The sequence below is a fragment of the Echinops telfairi genome, unplaced genomic scaffold (genome assembly GCF_000313985.2).
Source record: "Echinops telfairi isolate 266 unplaced genomic scaffold, ASM31398v2 ScPeMD7_7400;HRSCAF=8409, whole genome shotgun sequence".
Lineage (NCBI taxonomy): Eukaryota > Metazoa > Chordata > Mammalia > Afrosoricida > Tenrecidae > Echinops > Echinops telfairi.
Window position 1 is genome coordinate 7,106,713 of NW_022111300.1, and position 16,824 is coordinate 7,123,536.

Sequence of the window (16,824 nt, forward strand, 5' to 3'; positions counted from 1 at the left end):
TAATGGAACTGTCCCACAAGCTTTTTGAGGCCCCTTCGTCGTACGGTGCCGGTTCCTTTTAAGGTCACTTTAATTTTTAGCATATGAGTATAATAGACACTGATAATTGTCATGGCTTTGGCATGAAGCCAATTTAGTCCTACACCAATGCTAAAGAAAATTTTAAATTACTTCCAAAGCTCTGGGTAACTTGATTTATTTCCCTCTATTCATAATAATATTGTATAAAAGGATCCTTGAATATAAGTGGTCAGAGCACATCATGAGGCAAAGAATGCTGGGCTGAGAACCATAATACTTACATTCTAATTCCATTTGTGCTTTTTAAAGCACTTACTGATAAAGAGCATAAACAACAGTCTTAAAATGTACAAAAGGATAACAAAAAAAGACCCAGAAAAGTGCTGCTGGGCAAGCTTCCATGGTATGTATTTTTCCCGTTGGGCAAGCATGGAGCAACTTGTTCTAGATTAGTACACCCAGTGGCGCCACCTGAGAAAGTTCGCTCTGGTTAGTGAATTTTTTCGTGAAAGCAGTTTCGCTCAAACCTCATTTTTTGTAATGTCTAATTTAAGAGAACAACATGTGGCTGTGAAATTTTGTTTCCTGCTTGGGAAAAATGCCACAGAAACAGTTGTGATGTTGAATACAGCTTACAAGGACAGTGCCATAGGAAAAACTCTAGTGTATGAGTGTTTTCCTCATTTTAAAAAAGGTGAAATATCAACTAATGACAAACCTCGTTCTGGATATCCATCAACTTCCCAAATGGACAAAAATATAAACAAAACTTGTGCACTTGTGATTGAAGACTAAAGATGGACCATTGAAGAAATGGGGAAGTTATCCGGGCTATCTTAGAACTTGGTCCAGCAAATTAGATTTGGGAATGAGAGGGGTCACTGTGAAATTTGTGCCTCAGATTCTGGCTGACCAGGAAAACGTGTGTCAACTGGAAACCTGACGTATTCTTAAAGAACAGCTCCTAAGCGACCCAGACTTTTTTGGCAAGGTCATTACAGGTGATGAGACGTGGTCTTCTTACCAAAAGCAAACATCTAGCCAGTGGAACGCGCCATCATCACCTCACCCCAAAATAGCTCTTCAAAGAACAAGATGATGCTCATTTGCTTTTTGATGTGAGGGGGATAGTGCATTTGGAGTTCACGCCACCAGGTCAGACTGTTAATCAAGCTTTTTATTTACAAATTCTGAAAAGATGTGCAATGGTGCCTGATTTGAGGCAGATGGGGGACTGGTTTTGCCACCAAGACAATGCACCTGCTCACACAGCTATCCCAGTGTGCCAGTTTGGCAAAAAACAGCATGTCTCTCTTGCCCCACGCACCTTACTCACCTGACCTCGCTCCGTGAGAATTCTTTTTGTTTCTGTGAATGAAGAGAGCCATCAAAGGATAGAAATTTGATGACATAGAAGAGGTGAAGGAAAAAACGAGGGAAGTGCTGTCAGCCATCCAAACAGATGAGTTTGAAAAATATTTCCATGAATGGAATTGCAGATTTGACAAATGCAGGAAGTGTAATGGAGAGTATAGTATTTCAAGGTGATAGGTTGTTTTGTAAAAACACTTAAATACATAAATTTTAAAGGGTCGGGGAGGAGTTGATTTGCCCAAGTTGAAATTCATTCTAAGTCTTAGAATTGGACTTAATTTTAAGTTTAATCCCTGTGAAAAATTTTTTCTGTGGTTATAATTAGTAGAAAAAGAAAATAAGATAGTGTGTTAAATTAAAAAGAAAAGCTAGAATTCAATAGATTTGTTTTATATAAAATGAAAATGTTAAAAAGAGAAACAGTGAGGTGGATTCTTATTAATAAGAGACAACTATAACCTTGTGATTAGGTCCAAATAAGTAAGAACACCAAAAAAATCTCTTATAACTTAATAGGATACCTTAACAATGATTCTCTAAGTTCTGTGGGGCCAACCCCGATTCCAGCTATATTGACTCCCTCCCCAAAAGATTGCATTACAGAGGACAGCACTGAAGATACAGCCCAGGGAGAGAGGTGGGTCACAGGAGCAAACTAAGAGGGAGAGAGAGAGAGAGAGAGAGAGGACTGCATCCTGGCCCAGCAAGCCCCGAGGACAACAGCCAAGGCACGGAGAGGAGGACTGTAGAGCCGGCCCCAGCACAAGACACAACGTCCCCTCACTGAACCCCACACTGCTGCAGCACTGGAGACACAGAGTGTGGGCATTGTGCCCAGTCTGACCCTCCCACACTAAGGGCAAAACACGAAGGGAGCGCAACAGAGCAAGGGGAGCAAAGCAACGAAGTCCCTAAGGAATCCTGAAAATAAACTTCAGACTCAAGTGGGCAGGGCTTGGCATCTCAACAAACTAGATTGGAAAGTGTACGTGAGGGTCAGCAGACAGAACTATTTACAAGTCCTTTTTTTCCCTTGTTCTTCTTACTTTTTATCATGTCCTCTATATAAGATAGTTAAGATAAACAATCCTGAAGAGAAAACAACAGGACTGACAGACAGGAGAGAGGGTGAGGTGGGGGAAAGAGAAGGGGAGCAAAGAAACCCAGGGACAAGGGAACAATAAGAGATCTACCACCGATGGTGAGGAGGGTATAGACTGCCTGGAGGGGTTGGATCAAGGGCAGTGTACTTGAGAAGAATTACTGAGAGTCAAATGGAGGTCAAACATGATAATGGGACAGGAGGAAATGAAAAGGAAATAGAGGAAAGAACTAGGAGGCAAAAAACATTTATAGAGGTGTAAATATAGGCATGTATTCAAGTCCTCCCTCAGTGCAAAAACACTTTGTTGTAATAATCTGGCACTCTGTGATGCTTGCCTTCCTGACATGATCACTAAGGTAAAAAATGGGTACATAAGCAAATGTGGCAAAGAAAGCTGCTGGTGCCCGGCTATTACAAGATATAGCGCCTGAGGTCTTAAAGGCTTGAAGTTAAACAAGTAGCCATCTAGCAGGGAAGCAACAAAATCCACATGGAATAAGCACACCAGACTGTGTGATCACAAGGTATCCACAGGATCAGGTATCAGGCATAGGAAGGCCCAAAACAATCATATCAATAAGAATGAGGGGGGTCGAAGTAGAGACCCAAAGCTCCTGTGCAGACAACTGTACATCCCCTCAAAGAAGGGTCACAGGAAGAGACAAGTCAGCCACGGTGCAGTCTAGCACACACAACATTCCTCTAGTTGGTTTTTTTTTAAATTCCTCTAGTTCTTTAATGCTTCCCCCATCCCCCCACTATCATGACCCAGTACTATCTTACAGAGCTGGCTAGACCAGAGCATGTATACTGGTACAGATAAGAGTTCTCAACACATGTACCTAGGACAGATAAATCCCTCAGGAACAATAATGGGTGTAATGATACCATGAGGGTAGGAGGGAGAAGGTGGGGGTAGAAAGAGGAGAAAGGGGGAACCAATCACAATGATCTAAGTTAACCTCTCGCCCCTAGAAGGATGAACAACAGAAACATGGGTGAAGGGAGACAGCGGATGATGTAAGATATTAAAATAATAATTTATAATTTATCAAGAGGTCATGGGGGGGGAGCTGATACCAAAGGCTGAAGTAGAAAGAAAATGTTTTGAAAATGATGGCAACATATGTACGAATGTGCTTGATACAATTGATGTATGAATTGTTATTAGCAGCTGTAAGACACCCCCCCTCCCCAGTAAAATGACTGGGGAAAAAATGGCTCTCTAGTCTTTTATGCCTTAATTCTTAAGCTAAAATATGCTGAAAACACTTATTTTTTTTCTTACAACAAAGTATACAGGCACCTTTACTAAGCATAACAAAAATGGCTTACCTTATCTGGTGTTGATGTAATAAATGGTTTCATCTGATTATCCAATAATGGTGAGTCAGGAGGAGGTTTTATCTGTGATTCAGTAGGTGATTTTATCTGATTATCCAAATGACAATTTTTAGAAAGATTTTCTGTAGTTCTATTAGTTTCCCCTACACTGTAACTTTTAAGTTCTTCAGAATTAATTTCTTTCAATTTTTCCTGCTGGTTTTTACCATTATGTGGTTTTGTCCCTAAAAGTGTATTTTGTGTCACCGGATGATGTATTTCTAGAGTTGGTGATGAGAAACTGGTTTGTAATGAGCCCAATTTAGAAGAAACTTGAGGGTCCAACTTACTTTGCTGCAGAGAGTTAAATTTTGAGAATTTAATTTTAGTCCAGTTGGAGTTCTTCTTAGTTGAGTTATTTATTCCATTTAGTATACACTTTACAGGCTTTGTTTTTCTACTGGGGAAAAAACGATTACATTGAATATCTTGATTTGTTTCCTTCTGGTGAAGTATTTGTCTTTCAACATTACTCTCTTCCAATTTAATTTCTGTAGGCTTCTCTTTTGCACATTCCATTTGTGAAGATTCCCTTTTTACTTCTACAGTATCTGATTCAATTTCACCAGCAATTTCTTCACAGAGCTGGAGAATGCTACCTCGTTTGTTCTTTCCTGCTTGTTCTAGCTCATTATCTATACTCTGTTCAGGCACTGATGGCTGTGAACTTTGGGGAGATTTTGCACTAACATTTACTTGTATGTGAACTGACTTCTTCATTTGCTCCTTTTTTTTAGAGACCAGTGAAGTTGTCATTTTTGATCCTTTTACCTCAGAAGTTACAGGCACAAGCTTTGTGTCCTCTTTCCCAGTAGTCTTCTGAAGACACTTCTCAGATCCTTGAACACACTGAGAATTACTAGTGCTAGCTGTCTGGGGCTCTATTTTGCGTTTTTTTCCTTTAGGAGAATTAACTACTTCATTAATCACAGAATTTTCGTCTTTAGAGTCTGATCTTATTTCCAGTTCTTTTCTTTTCACATGTTTTTGACTTATTCTAACTTTATTAGATTTACTTTGAGTGTTGCTACAGTGCCCTTTTCTTGGTGGTGGCAAACTCCGTTTAACTGCTTGAACTTGACCCTGAATTGCTCTACTGCGCAAAGACCTTGTTGAAACTTCTGCTAATTGTTGTAGTCTCTGTGATCTCCGGTTTAACTGTTCATTTGATTTCAAGGTTTCATGCACTGATTTTTTTGGACACACTTTCTTCTTTTTTGCAGATTCCTGTGAATGTCCTTTCATACTGACCATATTTTTATCACCAGAGTTAGTAGCTTTTTTACCATTGGATGCTGCCTTTGCTGATCTTGTATTCATGCGTGGTCCCACTTTAGGCTGGTTTACTTTAGCTTCACTGGAAGATTTAACCAGTGATTGTTTGGCTACATTCTTTTGAGAACCATGAATTTGGGTTTCTAAATTCTTATCTTCACTTTTCTTAATAACTTTAGAGGAATTTTCTTTTGATTTCTGCTGAATGGACATCATTCCTGAGTAAAACTCTCCTTATCTGAGTAGATTTTAGGGGGGCTCGTGTCTCGGTAGGAGCAAACACTGAATGTCTAGTGTTATTTGAAAGGAGCAGTCTTTAAACTCTGGCTTTAACTGATGCTGTTGTGCATTTTCAACAGAAATACCTGTTTGCATCGAGTAAGGTTTCTGCCATTTCTAAAGCATAAGAAAAGCTAGTACAAATGCCACAAGATACTTGTTTTGCTTTGGACAAGGCAATGGAAATTTGGAGAAATTTTATTCTAATTTGAATTTTTGTAAGTTTCTATTTAAAATTATGAATTTAGGTTCAATCTGCTTTGTTTTCAATTGATTTTGGTTTCAGCTCTCGTCTTATTACTGAAGGAGTTGTTTACTACTGACTGATCTGTTTTGACAAAATTTTTGAAAACATTTTCCTCCTGGACTCTATAGTTACTGTACTTTGATTCATTTGAAACATGTCTTACACCACACACGTTTCTTTTGTTTGCTGAATCTGTTGACTTGAAGCTCTTATCTAACCTTTTTCGTGTAATAAAACACTCGGCTAATATACATTTTCTTTTGTGCTGTTTCTGAAAATTAAAAGATAAAAATTAAATTTTGTACAATCCATTATATAATACTATAAAGAAATAATCTTGATTTCAATAAAATCTAATCACTCCTTTCCAATAATGTAATCTGTATACTTAAAAAGTCAGAAGAATGAATTATGCTAACTGCATTCTTATAAGTAATCAATAATTTATTTTATGAAAGCATAGAATAATGGAATATGTTTACTTCTTGAGGTTTACTTACAGTTTTGTTCCCACAAGATAAAACTGATGTTTCAGACACCATAACTCATGGAAACTTGACAAGATCATTCCTTATAATATATTCTTAACACATTACATAGCACCTAAAAGAGAGATGAAGTATGGTTTATATGTTTAAACAAAATTTAAGGAGTAAATATTTAATTATTCACTCAATGCTCACCAAATAGGTTGTTAGTTCTTAGTTACCATTAAGTTGCCTCTAAGTTCATGGTGACCCCATATGCAGACCGCATGATAAGCAATCTGGTCTTGTGCCATCACCAAATACAGCACTCCATAATTCTATGCTGCTCTTATTTTCCTCAGTCATCACCTTATACATACCGCTTAATTTTAGTAATTCTAATCCTATAACGCCGAGCGTGACGTTTTCATAACCTTTAATTAAAACGTATCTGGTACCGAAATTATAAAGCTTTTGGAACCAACGACAATGTCAACGAACTCGTCCCGTTTTACTAGTACAAATGCATACCGCTAGTCATGCATTTTAGCGGCAAAATGCTTGAATAGTGGCACATGGTTTGACTGATTGTGCGTTTGAGGTTAAGAGATTGTTGGCATTCAGTGCATTTTATGATAATTTCCAATCTGGTGAAGTTTTAGTGTTGATATTTTTTGTATATGTTCATAAAACTGTAGTTTTTATGTCAAAGGTGTAATACTCATTAAAAAAACATTATACTTATTATATAGTTCAGCTTTTTCAAAATGTAATGAACTTGTGTTCATCTTTTGAATCGACGGTGACAAAAATTACCACAGCATGGATTGTGATTTGTTTTACAGAAAACGGCGAATTTATGACCTAGATGGAAACGGTACAGACTCAGACAAGGAACCAGATGCTAATATGGATGAAATTGGTAAATGTGTATTATATTTAAATTTTTTGATTTTACACTATAAAATTTTAATTATATTGCTATTCAAACTATTTCACCATTACCTGACGTCACAGAGGAAGATGCAAAAATGTAAATTGCAAGAGTGCACCAGTATTTTTCTGCAGCAAATGCAAAGTTCATCTTTGTATCACAATAGAAAAAAAATTGTTTTGTTCAGTTACTAACTAAAATTATAAACAAATAAATGTTGTATTATATTTTATAAATAAAATAAGTTTTCAGTGTTTTTATTTAATAATAAAATAAGATGAAAATAATAAAGAAATGAAGGTGCATTTTTTATTCTTGTATTATAAATCCATGGACAAATGTGATGATTTGGTTACATTTAAAAAACATTGCAAATTTTATATTTTTTAATATATTTCAGTTGTTATATATATATTGATAACTATAAAAGTAAAGAATAAAAACAAAAAAATTTTTTCCCTGAAATTAAAAATTGAGGCGTTATAGGGCTAAGCTGACATAAACTATGGTGCATGGCTCAATAGAATAACATACACCCAATTTGTTATTATTAAATTTATTAAATATTTTTAAAGCTCAGAATCTGAACTTGGTTCATATTGGTTAATCTTGGCACAATAATATATTATAAGGAAAGAGTACACACATAGATAAATAAGTAGAAAAAAACAGATACCAGATAAGAGGTTTAAAACACATATTTATCTCTACTGCCTCCCAAAAGCCATTAAAAATAGAGGTAAATAAAACTATAAATCCAAATGGCAAAGAAAAAGTAGATAGGAAAAAAGAAAAGAAATAGAAGCTACAAAGAAGGACCAATAAAAGACCAAGAAAATCTGAATCCTAAACTGTAAACAAGAAAAGCCTAACAGAAGCTCCATTTAAACAACAGAGCCCCACCCTCACCAAAAAACCCCAACTCGCTGCCAACAAGTCCATGCCAACTCACAGCAACCCTACAGGACAGAGGAGAACTGCCTCTGTGGGTTTCTGGGACTGTACATCTTTATGAGAGTAGAAAGCCTCATGTTTTTCCCACAGAACTGCTGGTGGTTTCAAACTGCTGACTTTGAGGTTTGCAGAAAGATGTGAAATCATTACTCCACCAGGGCTCCTTCACCCAGAAGTCAGGAATTGACAATACCAGGGGAGCTGAGGATAAAAACAGGACTGAAAAACAGCCCATATTCTCAGGCTTCCATTCAAACTACAATCAACCAAACAAACTCATTAAGAGTGGAGGCTTAAGTATGTGTGGCAAGTTTCCAACAGAAAGGTCTTTGGTCTAGGAACTCAGTAGGCACAGCTGAGGGTAGCAGGATAATATTGACAACAGAAGAGTTGATAAGCAAGAATACATGACTTACTGTTGAAAAACACTCCCTGCAACGATAGCCCCAGTCTACGCACAAGTTCCTTAAGATTAGCATTTTTAGGGGTTCAGATGGAAAAAAAAAATTCAAAAAAGGATTGCTACTGATTTTCTACACATCAACCAAAGGAATGAGATGGCAGTTGATGGACTAAGGATATTTTCAAATATTACCAACTTTCAGAATGTACAAACCAAAAGTAATTATTAATTCTTAATTATGCAACACAGAAGTCTTCCATTATATTTAGAAAGTATTTTTTAATTTGTCATTTTATTGGGAGCTCTTAGATACTATAACATTCTATAATTCAATTAGATCAAGCATAATTGTACAATTGTTACCACAATCAGTTTTGAAGCACTTTCATTATTCTTGAACTCTTTGATATCAGCTCCTCTTTATCTCCTCCCTCCTCCACCCTGCTTCCCAGGAACCCTTATTATATGAAGGGGTACCCCCAAAAGAAGTAATTACGCTAGGCGAAGCAGAGCTTTCATAGAATGCATTTTTTCCAGCTAGGCAAGCATCAAGCAACTTGCTCTGAGTTAGTACACCTAGTGGCGTCACCTGGGAAGGCTCTCTCTGGTCAGTGAATTTTTTCATACCAACAGTTTTGTTCAAACCTCGCTTTTTGTGATGGTTGATTTAAGAGAACAGTGTGCAGCTGTGAAATTTTGTTGCCTGATTGGCATTTAAACTGCTGTGATGTTGAACACAGCTTACAAGGCCAGCGCTATGAGAAAAATTCAAGTATATGAGTGGTTTTCTCGTTTCAAAAAAGGTGAAATGTCGAATGATGACAAACTTCATTCTGATGTCCATCAACTTCCCGAAGAGAGAAATGTCAACTCCTAGTATGCATTTGGAGTTTGTTCCACCAGGTCAGACTGTTAATCAAGCTTTCTATTTAGAGGTTCTGAAAATATAGTTTAACAGTGTGCAACAAAAAAAGACCTGATTTATGGCAGACTGGTTTTGCCACGACAATGCACTTGCTCACACAGCCATCTCAGTGTGCCAGTTTTGACAACAAACAGCATGCCTCTTTTGCCCCACACACCTGACCTGACTCCATGCAACTTCTTTTTGTTTCAGCGAATAAAGAGTGACATAAAAGGGCAGCAAATTTGATGATACAAAATAGCTGAAGAAAAAAAAGAGGGAGGTGCTGTTAGGCACCCAAACATGAGTTTGAAAAATGTTTCCAAGAATGGAATTGCTGATTTGACAAATGTATTAAGAGTAATGGAAAGTACTGATGGTGATACGCTTGTTTTATAAAAAAATTTAAATACATAACTTTGGGGGAAAAAATCCGTAGTCTCAGAAACTCAAAGGAGTAGACTTATCCTGTCCTAAAAGGATGCTGAGTCTGCATCAATTCGATGGCAGTGAATTTGGTTTTTGGACTGAGTTGCGTAAACAAAGTTTGCTCTCTTGGTCTGGAACCTGCATGTGACTTGCCTCCACCTGACCTGATTTACTAATTTCCAGAGCTTTGTAAATCAACAGCATTGATTTGGTGTGAATGAGGAGAATCCTCCAAAGAGGAGTCTGAATTTTACAACTTAAACTTCCACAGTGAATTGCAGAACCCTGGGACATGAGGAACTACACCGTGGTAGTTGGTATCAGGGATAATGAAGACAATTAGGGATATTTTTAATCTCCACCTCACTGGGGCCAGTCTTTCTTCTTTTCTCTTTAAAAAAAAAGTTTACTGGTGATGTTGAAGAAAAGGGCTGTATTGTGGTAGGGGCTGGCGCCTGGGGTTACGTGGGCGGCCCCTCCTTAAGCTCTTGCTGCATCTGGGCAATCAGCTGCTGCTGCTCAGCTGCCTGGCGCATGCGCATCATGACCAAGCTCTCAAAGTCCTGCTCAAGACAGCACTGAGCCCTGTGACAGTCCTGGATGGCTGCAGCCTCCTGTGCCCTTGGGCCGTCCTTCCAACCAGGAAATCTTCAGGGGATTATCAACCAGCCCCACCTCATTCTGGACAGCCAGCTCCGCAGCTCTGACCGCTGCAAACTCCACCACCGCTGCGCCAGGTTTCTTCCTGGAGAGCACCAGGTTGAGCACCTCACCGTACTTCTGGAAGAGCCGCCGGAGAACGTCTTTGGAGTAGACGCCTCGGGCCTCGTCTTCCTTCTTGCACTTCCACTTCAGCTTGAGTTTGGGGGTTCCTGTGCCTTCGGTATGCTCTGCTTTTCCTCTCCACCTCTGCTCCCGTTCCTGCCGTATCTGCTCCTGGATCAGCTTCCGCTGTTCCTCCAGCTGCCGGGAACCCTCTTCTCGTAGGCATTCTATCTCTTGCTCCAGCGTGCGGGTGCTACGCTTCTCCTCCTCCTCACTGCCGTGGGCCTGGGCCTCCCGCTCCCGGGCCTCCAGGTCCAGCTTCACCTTCTTCCTCCTCTCATCGAGTTTCTCGGTCCTCTCTGCTGCCTGCTTCTTGGCCTTCCGGACCTTGTCATAGGCAGCCCTGGCTGCAACATCGGTCAGCACTTCCAGGGCCTGAGAGAGCTGGTGAAAGAGTTCAGCCGCGTGGGGATTATCCGGATTTTTGTCGGGGTGGCAGGAGAGGGCCTTCTGCCTGTACGCCTTCTTCACCTCTTTGTCTGCCGCCTTCTCTTCAATCCCTAGCAGTGCGTACAGGTCCATGGTTCCCACGGAGTCAGTCTGTTGGGGCCACTCTTTCTAAAATAAATTATTTTTTGCAATACCGTATAATGCCATTTTTTGTGAAATTCTAGAAAAAGCAAACAAATCTACAGTAATGGAAAGCAGATCAGTCATTACCTAGGACACAGTGGAGAAAGAGATGGAATTTGAGAGATGCCAAAAATTTTCATGGGTATATACATTTGTGAAAACCCACTAAATTATATATTTATGATATATTTTATCATACATAAATTATTCTTCAAAAAAGCTGTGAAAACAATAAAGCTATAACCTGATGAACTAGCTAGTGCTCAATTACCACTACCAACTGTTTCTGATCAGGATCACAGAGATGGATTCTGATTGATTAAGAGAAAAACCCAGAACAGAACTCTTAAAAAGAACTCTTAAAAAGCCAGACTTATAGGACCAGTTGAATCTACAGGGTTCTTTTAAGACTACTGTGCTGAAATACTCATTAGATCTTAAATCAAAACTGTCCCCAAATCACCTTTTACTGAAATAGCAGATGGATACTCAAAGGATATTATACATGAATAAGGTGCTTCATAACCGTTTATATGAGACCTAAAGATCGAAGCAAAGATGAAATGATAAAAGGGCCAAGAAAGTACAGTACCAGAAAAAAAACAGTCAAAAGTCAAATAAATAAAATCTTGACCCATCATGAAAAATGTTGCTAATTTCACTCAACAATTTGTGTAGAAATTGTAAATTGGGAACCTAACTTGCTATGCAACCTTTCCTGAAAATGCAATTTTACCTATAAAAGAAAAAAAAATTTTTTTGAGCTGCATGTATTGATGCAGACTATAGGTTCCCCAACCTTATTTAATCTACCACCAACTTTTCAGAAAATTACTTTGCACTATATAGATACATGTAGTCCATAATCCAGGACAAAGTGGAGATGTATGCATTTGTAACCCCCCTGGGTGCTTCCAGTACCTCACAGCTAGAGGACTCTCCACCTTGGGAAACACCAATATAGACACCAACAGACAAATATTGTTAAATAAACAAAATAAGAACGGTACACAGCATGCTTCCATTTATGTAGAAAAGAAGGGTGAGAGAAAGATATGTATAGAAATGAGGTCTTTTGTGCATAACAGAGTTAAAAGGATGCACAAGAAATAATGATAGTAGTGATTTTCAAAAAACAATAGAAACAAGTGTCAGGAGTGTGAGGAAAGCTTACTTTTTAAAAAATAACTTTCTATTTTGCTGCTGTTGGAAAATACACAAACATATACCAACTAATTCAACAGTTTCTACACATACTATTCTTACTGAGTTCTCTATTCTCATCCTCCTTTTCTGAGTGGTTTCTCCCTCATTAACACAAACTAACTGCCCACTCAGGTTCTGAATCTTCCAAGTTGTCAATTTGATTCCATATAGATAAATCCTAAAGGAGCAAAATGTTCAAGGCAAAAATTCCTCACTAGTTAAGCTAAACTATTGTTTGATTTTAAGATTTATGGGTATATTTTTGGCATAAGGTCTAAAGATTATCTCAGGCTAAAAATTTCAGGAATTCATCCAGCCTCTATGAAGCGTAAGAGTCCAGATGAATCTCAAATTCTCTTCTCCTATTTCCCCCTTTTGATCAGGATTCCTCTATAAATCTTTGATCAAAATATTTGGCAATGATAACTGGGAATCATTCCGTTCTGCTAGTTTCCTGGTGAATGAGGCATCTGTACATGTAGACCCACTAGCCACACATCCATTTCCTTCTCCTTGTAGTTTAGACTCTTCACCTTCCGGTCTTCCTCTTTTGCGCCAAGCAAATAAAGACCAATTACTATGTCTCAAATCAGAGCTTCTTAAACTTTTCTATTCGTGGTTCCCTTTAAGCATTGTCAAAAACACCCTGGATTCGTTAAGCATTTGATTTTGAACTAATTTTTGGTTGTTAGGAGTTCAGAATCTTTTATTGTTGTCAAATCTTTCACAACCTCCATATTCAGTTACATGATTCCATATGGTGTTATAACCCAGTTTAAGAAGCTTTACATTAGACAGCCACTTTCAGATTTTTAGGACCTCATGCACTACACAACAATCTAAGAGACAAAACACAAACACACGTGAAAAAATAATAATTTATAAATTATCAAGGGTTCATGAGGAAGGGAGGGTGGGGCAGGGAGGGGAAAAAAATGAGAAGGTGATACCAAAGACTCAAGAAAAAAAGTTTTGACAAAGATGACAGCAACAAATGTATCAATGTACTTGACACAATGGATGGATGTATAGATTGTGATGAGTTGCATATAAAATGATTAATAAATAAATAAACACCGAACATATTATTAGTTTAATTAACTGGTGTGTCCCATGAAACCATGACCCTAAACTTCCAAACCAAGGCACCAAATCATTTCAACTTTGTATAGGTGTACAGCAACCCTAGCCTTAACCAACATGATTTTCCCATCATCACAAACTGAATTACAGTGCTGCCAAGAATATTAAAAGTGCCATACACTGCCAAAAGAATGTCTTGGAAAAAGTATAGCCAGAATGTTCCTTAGAGACAAGGATGGTGAGACTTTGTCTCACATACTTTGGACATGTTGTTGGGAGAGACCAGTTCCTGGAGAAGGGCATCCATCATGCTTGGTAAAGTATTGGAGCAACCGAAAAGAAAAAGGCCCTCGGACAATTTTGATTGACAGAGTGGTTGCAACAATGGGTTCAAACATAAAAACAATCCTAAGGGTGGTACAGGGCTGGACAGTGTTTCATTCTGTTGTACACAGGGTCCCTATGAGTCAGAAGCAAATCCATGGCACCTAACCACACACCAATAAACTAAAACTCAGTACTCCATAGCAGTAGGTCCTCCCTTAATCCCTTTCACTGCTGCCAACCACAAACAAACTGATCTCCATACATTGGATTGCTTTTTTTTTTCTTTAATAATTTTATTGGGGGATCATACAGCTCTTACCACAATCCATACATCCATCGTGTCAAGCACATTTGTACTTTTGTTGCCATCATCATTCTCAAAACACCTTCTTTCTACTTGAACCCTTGGTATCAGCTCATTTTCCTCCTCCCTCCCAAACACTTGATCATTTATAAATTATTATTTTGTCATGTGTTACACTGTCCAATATCTCCCTCCACCCATTTTTCTGTTGTCCATTCCCCAGGGAGGGGGTTATATATAGATCCTTATGATCGGTTCCCCCTTTCAACCCTATCTTACCTCCACCCTCCTGGTATCACCACTCTCATTATTTGGTCCTGAGGGGTTTATCTGTCCTGGATTCATTAGATTGCTTTTGTCTTTTTTGTATGAGGTCATAAAATACAACTGTCATTGATTCGATGCCAACTCATAGAGACCCTACAGGACAAGGTAGAACTTTCCCTGTGAGTGGAAAGGTTTATTATGTAGACACATATATATTGTCAAGAAATTTAAAGTAAAAGTTTTACTTCACTGAAAGTATTCAGAGTATTTGGCATATTGACTAAACATTTTGGAAGGCACTAAAAATATGTCACTTTCACTTACCTTACTGAAATAGAGACCTCATATCACCTTTTTCTTTAACTTGAATGATGACACTGCTGATGAATTTGCTTCCTAGGTTTGGGAAAGGATCTTAAAAAAGAAAGAAAGAAAATTGTACAGCTAGAGTAAAACAATCTACTGAATACAGAGCACAAAAAAAGAATATTACTTTAAATTACATGATACATTGAGATAACCTTGCTTGACACAATGGATGTATGGATTGTGAAAAGAGTTGTACAAGCACCCAATAAAATGATTTAAAAAAAAAAAGATAACCTAGACAATGTAAATAAACAGCTTAGTGATGATTTTTCACAACTACATATAAAACTGCAATATGGCCAACAGATCTTTTGTTACCATGTGATTGCTTTAAAACAATCATTACCTTCTACGCTACCTCCATAGAAAGAGGATACTTTTCTTCCTGGCTAATATTGTATTGCCTTGGCCACATGCTTTAATTTGGCTTCATTCACAGTAGATAGAATTAACTCGGACATACTTGGCAACCTAACTTGCTTTGTCAAAGAAATTCGGCTTGCTTTCTTGTATCTCTGCTATCATCCTAAGAGCTGCTTGAGATAGAGTAAACACAGACAGAATTAACATGAAGTTGGAACGGAACCCAACCCACACAAGGCCAGTCACAGTTTACAACAAAGCTACCCAGTCAGCCTGACCTAGATCAGCTGACCCAGAGTTCTACAGATAGATAATAATTAATTAACTGCTGCTTCAGACCACTCATTTTAGAGCAGTTTCTTATCTGGCAAGTTAATTGATACATATTGCAATCAAGTCTTCTTTTCTGGGAAGCAGCAAGCCTACTTATTAAGGTTTCAATTATGTCCCACCCGTCTGCCCCAAATACACACTGTAAACCCCAAACTCCTATACCTATAAATATAATCCCATTTGGGAATTGAGATATAAAAATAGATTAGGCACAGAAGAAAGTTTCTAAAGAGGGGGAGGTATGACAGGCTTCAAACCGTTCCTTGGAAAATGGAAAAGATAATGGAGTTTTTCCATGAATTTTTTGAGCCCTCTACATATCCCATATAAAGATAGCCAAGGAACTGAAGAAAGGAACTTCCCTTGAGTCAACAGAAAAGAAATCCTTCCCAGTTGGAGCCAGTGCTCTGAATTCTAATTTCTAGTTTCCTGAAATGTGAAGGAATTAATTTGCTTCTTAAGTATACCCATCATGGTATTTCTGTTACAGCAGCACTAGATAACTATAGCATTTACCAAAGACTACGTAAGCTTCAGAAGTACAGTAACTTGGAAAAAGCAATGAAAGCTCATTTAATTTCCATTATGACGTTAGCATGTCGGTTTCCAAAACCTTTCCAGAAAAAAAATTATTCAGCACCCCCACCCAAATTAAAAAATTTGGTACTGTGGCTCATAATCCAGGATTAAGTGTAGATATTTGCTTTTAAAGACCCCTGATTATTCCAACCCCGCCCCCCTCCGGGGAGTGGTATCACCCACTGTGGGAACACACTGCTTTCTGCACTCTCACATTCACTGTCACCAAGTCTATTCCTTCTGACTCACAGTGATCCTACAGGACAGGGTAGAAACGTTTCTGTGGGTTTCCGAAACTGTAACTCCTTATAGGATCACAAAGCAAACCGATACACACATCTACAGTAATTGCCAACAAGTCTATTCAAGTATACTAAGGATCACTTCATTTTAGTTTGCCCTCCCCCACAAATCTATAGCACACACCCCTTCCTATTAAGTAAAATTCAGAACTCAATTGCATTTAGTGAACTTAACAAACTCTATTTATATACAGGAGCTAACTGCTTAATATAATCCTAATAAAATCCATTTTAAAGTCAAAAAACAATGAAATGAAACAGTGAACACTACAGAAAATCCTCACCAATAGATATTTTACAAGATAGGTTAGAAAGAATCCAAAAACTTGAGCATGCCCCCAATTTCCCACAGTACTTTATAATAAATACTCAGGGTTTAATCAAGATATTTTGGCTGCACCAGTTTATTTTCCACAAATAAAGAGTTCCGTTGTCTCCACATCCTCAATCAATATTTGCTATTGTTATTTTTTTTTAAATCAATTTATTGGGGCTCATACAATTCATCACAATACATA

At 38.1% G+C, this 16,824-nt stretch overlaps 3 protein-coding genes across 7 annotated transcripts in view; 1 reads left to right on the forward strand and 2 right to left on the reverse strand.

Moving 5' to 3' along the window:
* GREB1L (GREB1 like retinoic acid receptor coactivator) overlaps positions 1-7,075 on the forward strand; it is a 343,344-nt gene extending 336,269 nt beyond the window's left edge. Inside the window, exon 36 of the mRNA XM_045296084.1 lies at positions 6,997-7,075. The gene's annotated coding sequence lies outside the window, so the exon portion shown is untranslated. The remainder of the gene's footprint in view (positions 1-6,996) is intronic.
* ESCO1 (establishment of sister chromatid cohesion N-acetyltransferase 1) overlaps positions 1-16,824 on the reverse strand; it is a 63,087-nt gene that overhangs the window by 37,445 nt on the left and 8,818 nt on the right. For all 5 annotated transcript variants that reach the window (XM_004702900.3, XM_045296089.1, XM_045296088.1 and 2 more), the window contains exons 2-4: positions 14,685-14,774; positions 6,185-6,287; positions 3,836-5,955 (exon numbers count right to left, since the gene is read on the reverse strand). In XM_004702900.3, coding sequence (XP_004702957.1) covers positions 3,836-5,374 — 1,539 coding nt within the window. In that variant the 5' untranslated portion in view covers positions 5,375-5,955; positions 6,185-6,287; positions 14,685-14,774. The remainder of the gene's footprint in view (positions 1-3,835; positions 5,956-6,184; positions 6,288-14,684; positions 14,775-16,824) is intronic.
* On the reverse strand, positions 10,343-11,122 carry LOC101643283 (dnaJ homolog subfamily C member 17-like). Its single transcript, XM_045296092.1, has one exon. It carries the CDS (start codon positions 11,120-11,122, stop codon positions 10,343-10,345), a length of 780 nt encoding a protein of 259 aa, XP_045152027.1.

Excerpts from the sequence above, each read along its gene's own strand:
- LOC101643283 (XM_045296092.1), bottom strand. The coding sequence starts at position 11,122 with ATGGACCTGTACGCACTGCTAGGGATTGAAGAGAAGGCGGCAGACAAA.